The sequence below is a fragment of the Molothrus aeneus genome, chromosome 18 (genome assembly GCF_037042795.1).
Source record: "Molothrus aeneus isolate 106 chromosome 18, BPBGC_Maene_1.0, whole genome shotgun sequence".
In the NCBI taxonomy this organism is placed as follows: Eukaryota; Metazoa; Chordata; class Aves; order Passeriformes; family Icteridae; genus Molothrus; species Molothrus aeneus.
The window spans coordinates 5,297,615-5,317,051 of record NC_089663.1 but is presented as its reverse complement, the minus strand read 5'-3'; the positions used below and the strand labels follow the sequence as shown (position 1 = coordinate 5,317,051).

Genomic DNA, 19,437 nt, shown 5'->3' with positions numbered 1-19,437 from the left:
GTGTGTGAGCAGCATGGAAGCCTCTCCTTTGGAAACTTGCCCTGGAAAGCTTTTCCAAGCCTGCAGGGGATGAGCACCATGGAATTATTGCCTTTAGAGGTCCATGGAAACTGAAATAGAATTGTCAACTGGGGTTACATTATTAACAGCATCTCCCTTTCCTGGATGCTGCACAACCATGATGTAATTAATTAAATATATCTGGACAGTGGGAATAGAGGATCTGGCAGAGGGGCTTGTCTGGAGAGCAGGAGCAGATGCTGCTGTGTCTGGGGCCTGCAGAGTCACGGGGGTGGCACTGGGAGGGAGTCACTGGGCACTTCTGTGTAAGGCTCCAGGTGAAATTGTTTTAGCCACAAATTTATCCATGGATTTCACATTGGCCATGTTACAGGCCCAAAAGTGATTCAGTGAAACTGAGCTGTCTGGAAGTTTTAGGCAGCACAGACAACAAAATAATGTGTGTCACCTGCCAGCCATGTGTGTTGGCTATAAAAGATCACTCATTTCTGACTTTGAAGTCATACATTTCCCCAAACTTACCCAAAATGATGGGCAAAAATAAGTACAGCCCATTGCACCTCTGCTCACTTACTTGTTGTGTGTCATTTATATAATCAGTTGCATCTTTTAATACATTTTGAAAAATTTGGGCTCACTTATACTCCAGACACGGTCGATTACTTTTTTTTGGTTTAAAAAAATGGAAGTTAAATAATCACAATGCTGAGAATTGTCTGAGAATGATTGTTGTAGATTTTTCCAAGTAGTAATCACAGGCCCTGCTTAACCAGCTCCATATGGCCCAAGGCATGTAGGCAGCTCTAAGTGGGACAAAGAGTGTTGGAGTGGTAATGAAATATGCAGTAATCATCAGGGCTGTGTGAGCTCTTTACATTATTTCACACTGCTGCTTTGAAACAAAGAACAGGATGTGGCACATTTAATGCTTTCCCCTTGAGAATCCGTTAGAGTAAAGTTCAATTTTTAATTCAAAAGGCAAGGGAAGCTGCTACAGAATTAAAGATGTGGATGCTGCCCAGATGAGCTATAAATAACTTATCCATGAACAGCAAACCCTCTTGAACAGTCATGAGGAGATAAATGTGCCCCTCCGACAGCGCGCTCACCCTGAGCCCTTCCTCTCACATTTGGGCTTTTTCTGCTGAGTAATTTCGCTGTCAAAATGGCCCCCAGTTAAACTGGGTTAAACTGGGAGATGCTGATGAGAGCTGTACCTTGCAGATAGAATCACAAGTGCCTTTTGTTTTGCTCTTCCATGAATCTTTTCTGTTTGTTTTGCTGTTCTCACTTTGTGTGACACCACTTTGTGCTGGTGCCTGGTGTGATGTCCCCAGCCTGTGCTGCCTCAGGAGCAGAGGGACACCAGCCTTGGTTCTTTGCCTTCCAGCATTATTTTGCCCATTGACCATCCCTGTCCAATTCCCTGTTTGGCTCCTGCTGCCCAGTTGCTGTATCCAGTGTGTTTGATTTTAAGGCACATCCAAGTGTGGAGATGTCAGTGGTTGCTCAGCAGCAGCATCATGGAAGATGATTCTTGGATACAAACACCACACCAAAGAGCAACAGTTACTGCAGGGAGCTCCCAGAGTGAAAATGTTGTATTGAGGCAATATTTCAATTTCCATAGATCTGAAATTGCTTCTGAGCTTCCTGCCTCCCGTTCTCTTGCTTGGATTCGGATGTATCCTGGTATCTGCTGGGGAGCCAGCCAGGAATAAATGAACATCTTCAAGTGACAAGGTTCTAGCATTCACTGGTTTTATGTGAATATCTGAGTTTGGATGATGCCTTAGCATTAGAAGTACTTAATACATTAAGTACTTTCTTTAAAATTGTATTTAAAAGCATCTGTGGTGCTGTCCATAATGTTTTCTAGAATAATGAATTTATGTAATGTTTATAAAGGGTGGTGTAGAGTATAAGACTCTCCAGTATATATTTGTATATGTATATACAAGAGTCTTATGTTCCTTTGATGCACCAAAATAAGAGCTTATTAAACAGCAGTGGGATGAAGCCAGTTACTTCCACTTCTTTCTTAAATTGGAGTTTGAAAATAAGCCAAACGAGAAGTTAATTTGTTTTTTCCTCTTAGCTAATCTTGTGTGTATTTGATTGTGTAACTTTCACCAAAATTAGCTGATTTACAAATAAACATGGGGCTGGGATGCTGCAGGAGGGAGTCCCTGGCACCTGGGCTGCTCAGCTCTTGGAAATGAGCACTTCAGGGTTTGGGGTGGATGGGCCAAGGAGAAGCTGCCCAGTACTGCTGGAATCTGAGCAAGGGACACCATGCAGGAACTTTGAAGTCTTCTGGACTAATTTGTGCCTGATGTCACGTGAAAATGCATTTAAAATATAGAGAGACCAAAAGGAAGTTGAGTAGGGTGTATTTTATTTTAGCTGCAGAATAAATGCAGCATTCCAATGGTGATGTCTTGGCAAGGAAAAGACATTCAGACCACTTCTGTGAAATGCAAAAGTGACAGCAGTGAGAACAGGGATCTATTGCCTTACAGATATGCTGACAATTCATAGGGAAATTGTTGGGAATGAGGAGAATTTTAGGTGTAAAACACTGCTCATCAGGCACGTTTCCCCACTGCAGTATGAATCACTTGCCAAAACATACCCCAGTAGAAGTGAAGGACTGGTTAAATAATGTGTCTGTCTCTTACTGGTCTGTCTTGGAAAAGATTCTCATGCATGGTGAAATTATTTCTCTTCCCTGAACATATGAACTTTAGGCATTTTCTACTAAGGTTCTTGTAGGTTTTCATGACCTGATTGATTTTATTTTGCATAAATAAAAAATACCAATAATTTTCCAGAATTACTCCCACTGATCTGGCTTTTATTCCTTTCTTATAGCCCAGGTGGAACTCACCACTGTTATTGCTGAAAGTTAAGTTTTGGAGATAAAGGTTAAGTACCAACAGTAGAGACCTTTATTTTTGTATTTTTAACTAAAACAGAGGTAGTGCAGTTACTTTAGACTTTAAATCCTCTCTAGCAATTTTAGTAGAAAGAAGCTGCATGTTGATAATTTTGGTGTGCTAATGCTGCAATGAAATAAAAATAAAGCACCACAGAACATAGATATTAGGTATTAAATGTGAAGAAATCAAGATTTATTTCGTTTCTCATGTGATACTTTCTACAAAATCCTGAGAATTAATTTAGGGGAGCCCATTTCTGCCATGATTATGTAGAAAGCTCAGGGAGATGCAGGACACTGGTGGTGGGGATGGAGCACAGCTGGGTTGGGAGGTGCAGCTGGTCACAAACTGTGCTCCCAAGGTAAGGGGCACAAGGAGTGACCCAGGGCATGGGTTTTATGTAAGACAGCTTAAGATGGTAGCTCAGAGCAATTACATGCAGAGTTATTAAACTGGGATTATCTCCCTGTTGCTACCCTCTTTAAACAACCCAGACGTGTTTTGTGGAAATTTAAATGCATTGTAGCTGGGGTTTTATGCCAGCAAAATAATGTCTGGAGTTATTGTGATGCTTTGTGCTTGAAGGCAAAGGCCTCTTATAGGCCATGGGGTATCACATAAACAAGAAGGGAAGCATAAAAGAAAAAAAATTGTCAGTAGCATCAGTCATTGATCTGTTGGTTGTATTTGATAACTTTTATCAGGATGAAGAACATATAGTGGAGTACATTTCTAAGAGGAAATATTTCCAGCTGTTTTATATTCTACTTGAGAGGGGACAAGTAAGCAAAGCCAGAGTTTTAGTAATCTTCAGTTGAAGCTTCATTTGCTGTGGGATTATGTTTCAATGTTACAAGTGAGTGCAATTCTTTGGCCCAGAGAGATGGAGCTGGGTGGGGCTGCCAAGGCACTGGGAGATTTCACAGGGGCAGGGGGATTTTTCACTGTTAATTTGCAGTGAAACTCAAGTGCTGTGATTTGTATTTAGCCATGGTTTGCAGTAGTTAGGAGTTGTTTTTTACATCCCTAGCGTGACAAAGTCAGTTAAGTCTGGTTTTGCTGCTTGTGGGGTAAGTAGGTGAGAATTTGGGTTTGGCTGTAGGCGTTCTGAAGTGCAAGAAGTATCAGCGATGGAAAATCAGCTTATTTTTGTTCCACGAGGGACAACCGTGGTTGTTGCAGGCACTCTGTGGGGATGGAGCCATGTGTGTGCTTGCTTTTTGACACTAAAATTGTTGACAGAAAGGCAAAATGCTGATGTCCATTGCAGGCTCCAAATGGCAGCTGGCACAGCCTGGCAGCAGATCCCTCCCTCCTCGCCCCACCAGGAACGATCCTGCGGGTTCCCTGTCACACTGGCTCAGGGTCCTGCAGGGGCTGGCTCCTTGCCAGGGTGTCCAGGGGCTGTGCCAATGTTCTGGGCAGGCTGTGCCCAGGGCAGGCTGTACCCAGTGGAGGCTGTGCCCAGGGCAGGCTGTGCCCAGGGCAGGCTGTACCCAGTGGAGGTTGTGCCCAGGCCAGGCTGTGCCCAGGGCACACCGAGAGCCCTGTGGGGCTCACGGGGTCACCCCACAGTCCAGCTCAGTCCAGTTCACTTCTCTGGGTGGCTCCTTCTGCATGACAGCCAAGGGCTTTCATGGAAATGCAGAAATGGATGGTTGTTATTTACTGAAATATTAGGGGAAATTAAGTAGGCTGAGCTGTAATCTTCTTATAGCTGTCTTTTTAAACAGAATTAGGTTTTTTAATAAAAGCTCCATTTATAATTATTTTTATTTTAGAAATAGCATTTTGTGTTCTCCTGTGCAGTGAACCCCTGGGCTACATGCACAGATCCCTCGTGATTTAGAGAGAAGCTCACAGCAGAGGGCTGTGTGCAGAGCAGAGGGCTGTGTTCTTCGGTGGCTTTGCCTGTGGGATGCAGCTCAGGAGCGTGCTCTGGGAGGGGAATTTGATGAAAGCCCTTCATGTTGCATCCCAGAGGTGTTCTTGCAACACCTGTGCTGCCCCTGCTCCTGTCTGATCGCAGTGTCTGGTGTTCCAGCCTGGTGCTATGGTGTGTTCAGGCTGCCCTGTAGGGCTCGTTGACCTTCTATTGCCCTTTGACCCTGGACTTTCAGTCTGTAGGACTGTAGGAGACAATTCCTTCAAGGGCAATAAATTCTCAATATTACTGCTCACATAGCAGCTATTGCTTAACTGTTCAGAGCAGGGGCCATGGCAGAGTTTCTGTGTTGGGTGGCTCCCCCAGAATAGGGACCCACTGGGTCTGGGAATTGAATTAAATGGTTCCAATCAAGAAGTATTTCAGAAGTCAGCAATTAATGGGGATCTGCAGCCTTGGCTTCTCTGAAAACCTTATAAGAGCCTTCCAGGGCCTAAAGGGGCTCCAGGAGAGCTGGGGGGGGCCTTAGGAGAAGGGATGGAGGGAGAGGACATAGGGAATGGCTTCTCCTGATGGGCAGGGATAGATGGGTCACTGGGGGATGTTTTGCCCTTTAAGCTCCTGAAGTAAAAATAGGATTTGAAACTAAGAGTAAAGGTGACCTCTGTGTTGCCTGAGTTGTTCAGATTGTCCCAAAACACCTGATGCACCAGTGCCATGGAGTCAGTGGGACTGGTGCCATCACCAAGAAATGCAGCTGGTGAGAGGGACTGGGCTAAACTGGGAGGGGGACTATTCACTGGGTTTTACTGGCAGCAGGAGCTCTCATAAGCAAGTGAATTAAACAGGTTTAGCCAAGAACGTTGAACATCTCCCAAACCAGTAAAGCTGCAATTACAGAACACCTTTTTAAAAAGATGTCAAGAAACTTATTTTTGTTTTCTATTTGTTCAGCTGTTCAGTAGCCTTTGAAGTCTTGGAGATATTGGAATGGTGAATACGTCTTTTGATGAGTATTCCTCCTCCCCTAAATGGGTGGGGTCATAGGAACAAAAGGTATTTAATGAATTTTGATGGAGAGTTAAGGGTAAGAGACTTGGAGGAACAGGTTGAGACTCCTGGTTAGATGGAATGCAGAAGTGGAAGCCACAGACAAGACCAGGGAAGATACTCTTGGGTTGTTGAAGATGAGATCTGTTCTGTTGTCTGAACTGTGGGGGTGTGGGATGTCTATTTCGATGGAAGGCTGTGCATCTATCCCATTCCATATGCAATTCAAGGGAGTTTGGAAATGGAGCACCTCACCACTGTAAGAGGATGGCTTCCTCACCTTTGAATGGGTAGACTTAGAAGTGCCACAAGACCCCAGAAATGAAGGCCAAAGTGTGAGGCTTTTTTCCCTGTTGGAGCTGCCAAAGGAAATGCTCAGGAGCTGAGGAGTGCCTGGGTTTCCTGGCACCATGGTCTGGAGAGGGTCAGACAGCACCAGGATTCTCCTTGGCCAAGTACTGCTCCACCTCTGGGTGTCCATTTGGTGACAGTGGAAGGGAGTGGGGATGTGTTTGTCCCTGTTCCCAGGCTGTTACTCCTTGGCAGGTCAGCAGAGGTGCCCATTCATTCCCCACTTGCTGTGTGTCTTTCGACTTAGTTAAATCCACTCTCAGCAAAGCTAAACTGTTTGGGAAAAAGATTAAACCAGACAGTTTGACTAATTGAAAATGAGGGAAATCCTCTGTGACTGTGAACACTGGGTGTGCTTTGTACTGTATTCTGCTTTTCTCTAAGCTAAATCATTCTTTTCTCTGTGTGTATATCTACAGATAAAGTAGATTAACTTGTTGTAATCTTAGCTACTGTTTTAATAAGGCAGAGGAACATTTTGTTACTGTTGATTCCGGGAGTCCTTGAAGAGGAAGAACTTCAGGAATACTTGTTGGTAATGATTTTTAAGGGCAACCCACACCCTGATTTTTAGAAAATTAAGTACTTGCTATGGCCCATATGCCATGAATGGAATTGGTCAGTCAAAAGCTCTCTGGAATGAAAGGAAAAGCAGGGACAAGATGTGTTGGCATTGCCTGGATGGTTGGCCACTGCCTGATAATTTAAAGTAGAGTTGAGAAACTGATGTTTCCAACAGAAAAATATATTTCCAACCGTGGTGAAAAGCTGAATTTCAGAAGTGCCGTTCCATCTGTTGCTGAGGAGGTCCCACTGTGCAGGTAACAGTCCAGTAAAAAAATTCAATAGGGAATTTGGAATCTTTTAGGAAGCACTTACATAGAGAAACATTCAACAGCACTAAATTAAAATACACATTTATGTGCCTCTTTTTCTTTGTGATTTGTACAACAGTTGCTTATTCTTAAATATGCTTGGTTAGATAAGTTCTTATTCTTCTCCTGCTTCCAAGCCCTTTCATTTTGTTTCTGCAATGAAGATGTAACAATTTATGACATCACATTAATATCCATGGCAACAGCCTGTAAAGTGAACAACATATTGCATTTGCATTGCAGAACCAGCAGTGAGGGAGACGGCTCCTGCTGAAATATGGATATGGGAAAGAACTCCAGCAGTGAGCACAGGGGATGCCTGGGAAGGGGAATTCTTTTGTAGTGGTCAGATGTGGTCAGTTGGCTCAAATTTTATAAAAGTGATCTTTAGAAGGAGTCCCAAGTGCAGAGGAGTCAGAAGTTGCAGTGCTTTTTTTTGACTGAATAGAAAGTTAAATCACAACTTTCTATTCCTGGGTGTTCCTCTGGGAGCCTGCTCATCCCCAAGGGAATCCTGCTCAATTGGGTTCTTGTTTGCAGTAATTCTCACAGGAGAGATCTTACAGAACAGGTCTGGCTTTAAATTAATAATTGCTGTATATATGTTCAGCCTTAAAGATCATGAGAAAAGCTGAGTACTTGGTAGTCTCAGTCTGTAAAATCTTGTAGTTTAATTTATTACTGTGTGGAATTCCAAGGACTCCTCTATTTCAGAGCAGCTTTCCAGACCTCAGTAATTTTTTTCTTCCATTCCCAATGCCATGTTGTGTCTTCCTCATTATTTTTCCCCTGTAATACCTTCTATTTATAAACAGGAGTAAATAAACATGCTATTAGAAATAAGAATGTGCTGCTGAAGAAATAGTTTTTCTGTCCCCATCTGAAAGAGCATCTGCAGTAGTCCCTGCTTAGAAAGGCAGAGATGGGGAGAAGGAGGGGTTGTTTTCCTGCACTGAGCTTTTGGTACCTGTTTGGGGCAAGTATCTGTTCAGCCAGCAGAGGTAATGGACATCAGGATTTCAGGAATCTTCCAGAGCTTTTCCCAAGGGATCACACATTTGATCAGATTATTTTTCAAGGAAGTTTCTCTGCTGTCAAAGCTGTTTCATATGGAGGGTTTTATTTTAAAAGGAGCACTTACACTGTCCCCACTCCAAACCTGCTCCCTCCTAATTTGTTTATTATTGCATGTGGTCAATTATTTTTTTTTCCCTGAAGTTTTATTTTTAGCTTGTGTGATCTTGGATCCTTTTCTTAATTGAAAAAGGAGCCCCTGGGTGAAGAGCCCAGACCAGGTCCCAGCCAGCTCCCTCTGCTGGCTTCCTCAAAGGACAAAAATAGATTTAAAAACCTGCTTAAAAAACCTGCTTGACATTCTGCTGCCTCCAGTTCAGGCCCTTCACTGGCAGAGCTCAACACAGAACTGTTATTTTGCTTTTGCTTCTGTTCAAGTAGCAGCAAACTCCAGTAAACATTTGCTTACAGAAGAGCACAAAGTATTTTGGCATGTTTTATGGGGAGTAAAGAACAAACAAAATGACAAAAATATGCTTGTTTTGTCTTTGAAGTCTGTTCTGCGTTTTTATTCTGTGCCTGTGGTTTTGGAAGGCTCCTGGCCTCTCCAAAAAGACATGGATATGAGGGAAAAGGTTCTCACTGGCACATTTATAAAAAGATATTTCCTTTACACTGTTCTTCTTACCTCAACTTAAGATGCATTTTCAGGATTTTTTTTTATTTCCAAAAATGATTGCAAAACTGAGAATATTTTCTTTTGAAAATATATTTTCCAGATATTTTATTTGCAAGCATCAGGTCTGACCATAACCATTTTTGTGCTGATGTTGGCTATTGCTCAAGCCTCACCCTCTGTTTCTGAAGAATATAAACCTTGTAAGCTGAAATTTATTCCCTAATTGATAAAAATCCCAAGCTGAAAGTCATGTTTGGAAAGACCTACAGGATCATGTTATGGTTTGGATTGGAAGGGACCTTTGCTTGACTTTGCTACTCAAAAAACCTGCCAGCAATATTAAATTTGGGTTTGCCTGCTGCTAACTCTTTCTTTTGTATTTTTGGGGATTGTTGGTTGGGGTTTAGGTTTTTTGCGTCCTTCACCTTTTGCTGCAGCAAGTTTTAAGTACACAAATTATCCATTTTGTCATTTATTCCTGCATAAAATATAATGAATTCCAGCAGGGAGGTAGGAAAACAAATAGTAAAATAAGCTTTAAAACATTACCTTGAAAGTATGTACAACCTACATACTATATATTCAGAATATATTCAGAAAAAGAATATATTTATTCACATATTTTCCTATTTTCAAACAGTAACATGAAGGAGGATTTATCTAATATGTTCCATGTATAATGGAATTAGTGTTGTAGTTCACACATACAACCTTTGGCTGTTTTGTGTGGGGAACATGATGTGTATTTAACACCGGAAACTGCTCTAAAAATACTTCCTGTATCCCTTACTTAAGTCCAGATCTTGTTTTCTCACAATATAGCATTACAAGTAAGTTAAGGAAAATAAGATTTTCTAATGAAAATTGTTATTTCTATAACCATTAGGTTGGAGGAAAAAAAAAAAGAAGAAAATAGGAGCCTGGGGGCCGCAATTAGTGATACAGGACCAAAAGCAGATGTGAACTGAGGAAAAATAAGCACAATTCTTAATTTTTATGCAGAAGGGTGAACTTTAATTTGAACTGATGGAAACCCAAATGTTGACTTGGTTAAGTCAGTGTACAGCTGAGGTGGAAATACCACCAGTTCTTGTTCCACAGAGCAGAGCCCAGCTGGGTGGAAGCAGAGCTCCGGGGGCCTGGGGAGACTGGGCACGTTACACCCGGGATTTCTCCAGAAATGTCTCCTTGGATGTGTTGGAGAGCTCGTCTTTCCTCCAGCTGTCCTCCTAACATATCGATTAAAGGCTGTGGCACGCAGCAGCCGTGAGGCAGCGAGGAATGCTGCCCGGGCTGCCTTGCTGCGGGGTGAGGATGGAGACTCATTGCGGGGCCGGGGCCGGGGCCGTGCCCCTCGGCGGCCCCCTTGGGCACGGCGGTGACTCGTGTCCATGTCCCTTGGGCACGGCAGCGACTCGCGTCCATGTTCCCTTGGCCGAGGGAGCTCCTGGGATCGCCCTGGCGTGCCGCCGCAGCTCCCTGTGGCTGTGGGGGTGGATGACCGGGAGGCACGGCCAGAGGGCGGGGTGGGAGTGGGAATGGGAATGGGAACGGGAGCGGGGCGGGCCCGGGCTGCAGGGTCTGAGCGGAATCGCCTGTCTGGAGCCGTGCGGGCGTTTCTGAGGCGAAGCCGTGTGGAAGGGCAGGGAGGGCTCAGCCCAGTGCCGCGCTCCGAACTGAGCTGTGCTCCAGCAGTGACGTCCTGCATGCTTGGGAAGTGAGGGAAGACTCCGGGTTCCTTTCGCTTTCCAAGTAGGGATTAATAGGGACGGCATTTTTCCTCAGAACAAGCCCTGAACTCGGGCTTGTTCTGAGGAAACGGGGATGGCTGGACTCGCTCTGATTTCTCCGGAGAGACTCGCTGCCCTGGTACATTCCGTTACCTTCAGCAGAGCTCTGGGAGCAGGGAATGCAGTCAGTGTCCCATCAGTGCTAGTAAACACCAGTTGTGTTTAGAGAGGAAAAATACAAGTCCTCCTCATCGCATTGATGGTGCTGAGGAAGGTCTCCCTGCTGCACAGGCACTGCAGGAATTCCATATCTTTGAACCTGGGGAGGTCAAAAGGCAGAACTGGGGGTTGCAGCTGATGTGTGGAATTGAGGGTCACACTGGCTGCAAGGCCCAGGTGGTCACTGGAAATGGGAATGAAGAAAACTTGGGTGATTTGGAAGGGGAAAGAAGAGAGCAAATCAAGTTTGGAGAGTACAGATTGTTTCTGGGATTAGGAAAGCACAGTATACTTTTGAAAATTGTATTTTCCTTCAAAGTTTTTTGGGTTGCTTTTATTTTCTTCTGACAAACTACCTTTAATGTCTTTATTCCAAAGAGCTGAACACGTGATGGAAAATGAAAAGTTCAGAAATGTGAGAGGAAATTCTAGAAACTCCAGGGAGTAAAGTTAAGAAAATACTTCTTTTCTACTAGTATCCTTAGCCTGGTACATTTTAGGAAATTATGGTGAAAATCTCCCCAAACCTTTAGTGCCTTTTCACTGTGGTCAGGTTATGCTTTTCATTTATAGGAAATACCTCTGCAAAGAAATATAAAGTGCCTTGGAAGTAAGCCTGCTTAACACAAACACATGGTGGGACAAATGAAGCAGCGTAAATCAGGGATTGGAAGGATTTTCTGGCATGCGAGAGCAGGTTTCCCATTGCATACAACTTCCTGCTTTGCTTTGGGAAACTGTGTAAACCACATAAAATTGTGCCTTATTTCTTTTCCTTTTACTCTTTCTGGTGATTGTAGAAAGCATTCAAAACAAAAACCACACGGCAAATCCATGGTTTGATTTGGAATCTGTCCTGTCTCAGGAGCGAGCAGCTCAGCTCTCTGCATAGCTCATCTGCATTCCTACAGAGAGAGCAGACGCGAGCTGTAATTGCAGAGAAATGCTCGTTCTGATTTCATAGATAATAATTTTGGTTAACCAAGCTGCTGAGAAACCTTCCCTGTGAAGATCTGGCTGTGGTGTGCTCCGGTGAAAGGCAGGAGAGGCCGTGCGGGAGCTCAGGAATGTGAGTGTGTGGGCCAGGGAGAGGATGTAACATTTAATGTATATTTTATAAAAAACAACTCTGTACCTACCGGGACTGGGGAAGCGATAAAAGTATTACTTTAAGTAGTGCTAACACAATCTAAGTGCAGATAGTTACCTACCATCTGTTTTTCAATAAATAGCTATTATGCTAATTTCTGTTTCAATGCGCAACAATTAAAGCCTCGGAGTATTCCTGTGATATTCAACAGCTGTTGCCTTTGAAGGTTTTATTTATCCTTATGAAGTGCAACAATTTTAGTTTCATAGTCAACTCTGCTAGCAAGTGTTGGTTTTTATATCGAAAATTGCGGTGCATTGAGATGCAAACTTGGGCCGTGCCTGAGCAGCAATCTCCAGCCATGTCTCCATTAATATTCTGATTTTCCTGGAAGCTGTTAAGGATACCTTGGGAGGGTACGGATTGGAAACGCTTCTGTGCGTGTCCAGTGAATATTCCCTGTGTTTGGAAATAGAACAACACAAATGAATCATTCTGGGGAGCATTTGCAGTGTTTTGGTTCATTTTGTGAGGAGCTGACTTGGGGAAGAGAGCCAAGATGGATTCTCAGGCCTGTACAAGTGAGCAGCACAATTTCCCTACGATCATAACCAGCACAAGGAAATTAGATCTCTAAGTGGGTTGAATCTGATTTAGTAATAAGTCAATTTAATCACTAATGACTTCAAACACAGATTTTACAAGGTGATCAATGGCAGTATAGCAATGATCGATCAATGGCGTTGTCTTTAATTGGATTTTTATGGGTATAATATAGTTTTTCAGAATTAATGTACCATTGCATTGTGTTGTTACTCTCGTAACTCAATTTTTTAGGAGAAATGATGCTTCAAAATGCTCGTTGGTTTTTGAAATATTGTTTTAAGGGTATGCTAATAAAAATACAGATGAAAAATTAAATGCTTGCTTTTAGTAATTTTATGTCTGATTTTGTTGGAGTTGTTTAGCCATGTGTTTTTAAAACATTGAAAAAACCTTCATATTTCATGGAAACAAGGAGGCAAAATATCAAAGACTAGGAAGGAGCATGTGCTGCTCTGAATGCGAATCTTGAGGAGCTGAGTAAGTCCCTGTCCTCAGCAGTTTGACACAGTAATCTTCCCTGGAAGTAATCTCCTTGTCCCATGTGTCCTGCTTTAATCTATCAGTATTTCTGCAGTGTGCAGCAAGAAATTGATTTTCAGTAATTTTAATGGCTGAATAACTGGTGCTGTCCCAGAGTGTTTTTTCATATTTGCAGTGGCCAATGTGGTAACTGAGGGCAGTGTTCTGGATAATGGGTTTCATTAGCTCTGATGCCTGAGGTAAAAAAGCAGTAGGTGGGAATAAAGCCTTGTTTTTGATGTCTAGACGTTCATTTCAGCTGTTGCTGCAATATGATACATTAAAAGGAAATATGTAACATAGCTCTGAGGAAATATGTATTCTTTGAAACTAATTCTGCTTTTAAACTGCACAAGGCAGTGTGACCTGAATTATTAAAATGTGGGTGGCTGGATTTCTTAAAGGTATAACTGTCTCTGCAGCGCCAACACAGCCTCGACTTGCCTCCTCTCCTTCCTTCCTATATTTCTTTTAAGTAAAATATGTCAGTTTGGCCACTGAAGCAGAACAGAGATCTTATTATCTTTCCAGTATCTCTGCTGGGAGACCTAAAATTATTGAAGTATTTGCTTTGATATTTTGCTGTGACTTCTCTCCTTGAAATTTTTATAATGGATCTTTTTTTTTTTTGAGAACATGGCTGGCTTCATAAAAATTGTTAGACACTTTGAAGACCTTAATATCTCTGACTTGAAAATAAAAGATTCCAAGCCAACTAATCTGCTCATTAATGTATGTTTAAATTATAAATTTCCCGTGTAAGTCTAAATTATTGTAGTTGCCTTTCATTCTTTTAACATCTGATCTGTAAGAATAAACGTAAAAATCAGCGCAAACGTTTTATTCATTTTTTGAACCTATGAAAACAAAATCATAACAAATGCCTAAAAACTTTATATATTAAGACTGTTGATTAATTCCCATTCTGTTTGAACACCAGCAGTGAGATTAACACTTCCACTGTTATCCATTATAAGTGTCAGATACACGTTTTTCTTGTCCTGGATTTTCTGCTATTCTTGGTAGTTTTTTTTTTTTCTGAGAATCCAGATTTTTAGAGACAGAATATAAATAGACTTAGTGGTTTATTTTGGGAGATGATTTCATTAAAAAAAAAAAAACCAAAACATAACTACAGGAAAGCAGTTGCTTCTCTTGGTGAGAAATGACGTGGTGAAGTTCTCCCTCTGTTGCAGAGCAGTGAGAAGGGGATGAGCTGCCTGTTAAAGTAAAAGCTTCTCCCAGGTGTTGTCCTTCTCCAGAGTGTACAGAAGCTTGAATAGGGTAGTTAACATGTAGAGAAATATATGGATTTATACACAGAGCTATAGCACATGTGTGCATAAACCTGTCCCAGTGGAGGAGCAGTCACCTGACAGATCACTGTGGTGAGAAGGAGCTTGGGCTCCTGGAGGTCACCCAGGCTGACCCCTGCCCAGGATGGGATTGCTGCAAACAGGGATCACATCAGCCATGGCTTTGTCTCCCCATGGCCTGGCAAGCAGTGACCCACAGTTTGTCCCCTCTGCTTTGCTGCCTCTCCAAACTCGTCCTCTGCTCTGACTTCCGTGGAGGAAAATTGTGCTCTGTTGTGCTTTCCCTCACTAAAACATTCCATCTGTCCTTGATTGTTCTCCTAGAAGTTCTGGAAGATGCCTTTCACACCTGTTGTTCAGTGTTGCATTTGTTGGGTCTAAAGAGAAATAGTTCAACTGAAGTAACAGAAATGCCTCCAGGACAGGCCAGAGGTGTTCCCAAGTTTTGAACCTGCACAGCACCTGTGTTCTGCTGGCTGTACCTGGAAATGCTGTCAGGAGCATGGGAAAGCTGAGGGGGCTGGAGCTGAACGTTTTGAGTATTAAAAGCATTAGAAATCATCATGTAGAGAGACAGAGACTATTTCCTAGGCTTCAATTTGCTCTAAGGAATTTAAGATAATCTTCAAAATCTAAAGTCTAGTTAAATAATAAGTGTCAGGAACTTTGGAATTTACAGGGATAGTCTAACTTGTAGTGTTTTGCCAAGCTTTTTTATTGGTCACCATATGCATCCTGAAGTTGTAACTTGCTCCAGTCATTTCAACACTTTTCTTGTGGAGTCTGGATCAGGGAGTCAAAGAGCAGAGAGAAAGTGAAATGCTGCACTTCTAATTTTTCCTCCTCGTTTTTATGGCATCAGACATATGTACATGCTCTTAATTGTAAGATGTACTTTTTTAGTAGGATAAAGAAGCATTAGAGATAATTACAGTAAGTGTAGTGCTTTAATATAGCTGGGAATTAAAGGCATTATTTATTATAGGAAAATGGTTATGGCAATGTCTTATGATACACTTAAATTTAATAGGGAAGTAATTTTATTTCCATTTCATATATAATTTATGTGAATTCTGTGTACTAAGAAAGGCAGTTTGGAAAATTACAATATTGAGGGTTGATACCACTCCAGATTTCCCCCTTTTCTCTGTCCCACTCCACTGCTGCTCCTGAGCCAGTCTGACCTCATGGCACACTTGACCCTTGGGACTTGGCTGCAAGGTTAACATTGCTTTTCCCTGCTTTTCCTAGGATTTTGGACACCTTCCTCTCAAGCATTTCCTCTGCTGAGTGCAGGACAGCCATGGATGCAGCTGTGGTGGTGGGTAGGGAGGGGGAGTGCTGCCAGTTTCCATTCCCTCATGCAGTCCCTCCTGCTGGGATGTGTAGTGCTTTCATGTCTGGGATTGTGGAGGAATAACAGGCTGGGGTAGCCCAGGGAAACTGAGCAGGGAAAAAGAATACAGGTGATGTCCAGACACAAAAGAATTCTGGATTAAAATTATCCCAGCTCTACAGAATATTACATTCAGTGTAGCAGTAAAGCAGCGTGATCTGATCTGAATTCTTCTGAAATGGCAAAATTATAATTGCAGAAAATAGTTCTGAGAGATGATATAAGCTGTGGCAGGGTCCTGTTAGTCTGTTGTGTATACCTAGGAGTAGGCAGGGAGTTAGGATTGAGAACTTCAGAACTGGTGGTGGGAACTTTCCTGTAAAATCAGACTTGATTCTTGTCTCCCCTATTTTGCATGAAGTTCTTAAAGCAGGGGCAGTACTGGCAGTACAGCCTAGTGAATTTATTTTGACTTTTACAGGTTCTGTCAACTTCATGATGTTGTCCAAAAATTTGATTTTTTAATTTAAATATTGAATTTTCATGCAGGTGTGATCTCTCATAGTGTAACTAATCTGTTGCTTTTCATATATTTGAGGATTATGAAATTTTTAAGTGCAAGACTCGACCTGCCTCGCAGCTTCTGGGGCTTCAGTAGTTCTGAGCTGTTGAGAATTTATACATCAATAGCTCTGACCATGCACGGGGGTTCTGAGTCCCTTAAGCACAGTGTTTTACCCATGAAAGCAGAGTTCTGTGCAGTAAATAGCCGTGGCCCATTACATCCTCGGTGTCAGCGAGGCTGGCAAGCTTTAAAGGGCCTGCAGTGGTTTCTTAGGAAAAGCTCCTTGGCTGCTGCTTGTGCCCAGGGGCACGGGTCTGTGTCTCCATTCTCCCGGCAAGTCCTGTGCTGTCAGATAAGGTGATTTTAGGTACTAAAACCCGGCTTTTTCCATTCTGCACGAAGAGAGAGGCTCTGTTACCGACATTAACATATCACAACATTGCACATGCAAAAAATATTCCTTTTCTTGTCTGAGTGTGTGAGTTACAGCTCCTGCCGAAGCAGCAGAACAGTGGCTCGAGGCTTTGAAGGCTGCTGACAATATTGGTATTTTCCATGGAGCACTAACTCCTTAGAAGCTTGCCTTTAAACATGGTTGTAAACTATGCTGAGATAATCATCTCTGAGCGATAGACGCGCTGCTGGGAGATCTCGTCCTGCAAATTGGCCAGGGAGGGGTGTGAAGTATTCAGCGCTTTCAAGGTGCAGTAGAATTTTATGTTTGCACTTTTAAAGATTTGCCGACTACTCTTGTGAAATTGAAATGACAGAACTCAGACAATTAACGAATTCTTACTCCTTGAAAAAGTTGTTTTATCATCTGTTTTCACTCTGCTTCTTCTGGCTGAGTAAGATTTAGAATCTGGTACAGGCATACCAGAAATAGTGCTACTCCTGGTAGTTTTAGCACCCAAAAGGCATGAGTAAGGACAGCAGATATTTCTGAGGGTTGTCTGTCCTTCAGGTGACTAATTCAGGCTGCATTCTACTCGGAGAGATAATTAGACTTACATTTTTAAACTCTGAAATCTCTGCAGTTCAGTACTGAGTGTGCAGTTTTTATTTTGGTATAAAATCTGCTGTGTATTGCTAAAACCGCAATAGTTGAAGTCAGTACAATGGAGGAATTGCACTTGAGTGTGACTGCGAGAGGTTCAGGGGAGTTGTTTCATGTTGTTTCAGTTATGTAAATTGATTTTACACCTTTAATGATTCACTTTGTTTCTTGATTGTCGGCATCTGTGGTTAAGTTTTAAAGGATCTCTCAGCAGTGGTGGCAAAGAATGATCGTGCATTCCTCAATTCCTCACCCCTGTACTTGAATACGGAATGCTACAAACAAATGGGTTTTCTTTTATGCTTTTGTGTTTGCTTCTTTTTTTTTTTTTTTTTTTTTTTTTTTTTTTTTTTAATAACTCAAAGGCTGCGTCTTCGGCAAGTAAAGATCAAAGCTGCTCCGGTGATATAGGTAATAGTTGAAATAGTTTAATGAAACATGCTCCTTTGAAAATTAAAGCTGTTGAAGATATGTTTTGGATAAATGTTTGTATTTCCCTGTTCTGAGCATATTGACATTTTGTGTTTTTGTAGTGGTGGAAGAAGGATTCTGGGAGAATGGACTTTCCTATGAGTGTAGGACCCTGCTCTTCAAAGCAATTCATAATCTTCTGGAAAGGTAAGAAAAACTCTAGTGCTCTCAAATATTTCATTTGGATACTTAAAATCATACAGAATACATCCAGAGCAATTATATTATTATGGATCTTAAACTACATTTTTTTAGAGTTAGACTTTGAATCCAAGAGAACAGGATAGAGATGAATCTCTTAAGTCATTGACTGGTAATTTATCATAAAATGCTGTGCAAACAAATTAAACACTCATACAAACAATAATGTTGATACATATTTCTGCTCGGATTTTCGCTAAGGTGCTGTTTTAAAAGCAAAGAAGAGGGAGTTTTCACCTTCTGCAAGTGCTTAGAGAGTGTAATTGTATCTGACCTTCAGTGCCTTGATGAGGTTAAATGATACATATCTTAAAAGCTCTTAACTCTCTTCTCCCAATTGTCCTGGTTTCGTGAATGTTAAAATTTGACTACATTTGTGCACAATATTCAGAGTGAAGCTTAACAGTTCCTTGCTCTCATGAGCCATATATATATTTTCTATATATATATATGATTTGACTGCAGAGTTATTCTGTGATTAGTTAATACACTTACGCCCTTTTTCTTCTTAATCCAGCTATCACCTTGTAAGATTACCTTGTTCTCTAGGCCCATTGAGTGGGACATGGCATCTTGGGCTATATAATTTTCTTCTTTCTGTTTCTGCAGTTCTTCAGGTGATCATCACCTTCCTGTATTACATCCTAGTTCTTACAAATCTGGATATCTTCTTACAATTAAATGTTATTAGACTATTCCCACTTTCTCTGAGGTTCTAATAATAATAATAACAACAAAATAGAATGCACCTTTGTGTTGCAGTAATTTTGTAGAATGCAGCCTTGGATATTTTTTCTTTCAGAAAATAAGCAAATGGAGAACACTTTCATCTTGTCTCATTTAGTGTCCTGTTTGCTTTGATGTAGATTTACTGGTAATGAGGTTTGCATTATGTTCCCGAGGCTGTGTTTCCGTGGGGTGACTGAGTTACCTGTGTGCATATCCCCAGGTACAAGGATTAGTTGTTGTATTCCCTGTTTTCTATCCCATCAGTCTCTTGAGGGGATTTTTATAAAACTTGTAGGGTACTTAGAATGAATGGAAGTATAAAAATTAAATTCCAAGTCTAGAATGTTCATTAGTTCTTTTGCAGCTGTATAATATAAAAGGGAAAATTAATTTGATATGTCTTTATTAATCTGTGGTATCCAGCCAGCTGACTTTTAAAGTGTAAAGCGACTAATTTTATTCTTTGGACCTCTTTAAACTTGTGAAATAAATTTATTTTTTTTTAATATATAACTTAATTGAAATCATTTGGCAGAGTCAGCAGAACTGTTCTGTCCAGCTGTGACTGGAAAGTCTTTTTCTTCCAGCAGTAGTTGGTGAACACACCTCAGGTGTTTGCTGACAGCCTCAGTTCATGTCCTGATAAACTGAAACAATTCATGTCACGATAAGCTGATATGATTAATGTTGTGATAAGATGATATGATTGATGTTATGATAAGCTGATATAATTCATGTTATGATAAGCTGATATAATTCATGTCATGATAAGCTGATACAA

At 41.6% G+C, this 19,437-nt stretch overlaps 1 protein-coding gene across 1 annotated transcript in view; it reads left to right on the top strand.

Moving 5' to 3' along the window:
• The window catches only part of MED13L (mediator complex subunit 13L), a 163,863-nt gene that overhangs the window by 62,947 nt on the left and 81,479 nt on the right, over positions 1–19,437 (top strand). The window contains exon 3 of the mRNA XM_066562240.1: positions 17,789–17,873. Within this exon, the coding sequence (XP_066418337.1) occupies positions 17,789–17,873 (85 nt within the window). The remainder of the gene's footprint in view (positions 1–17,788; positions 17,874–19,437) is intronic.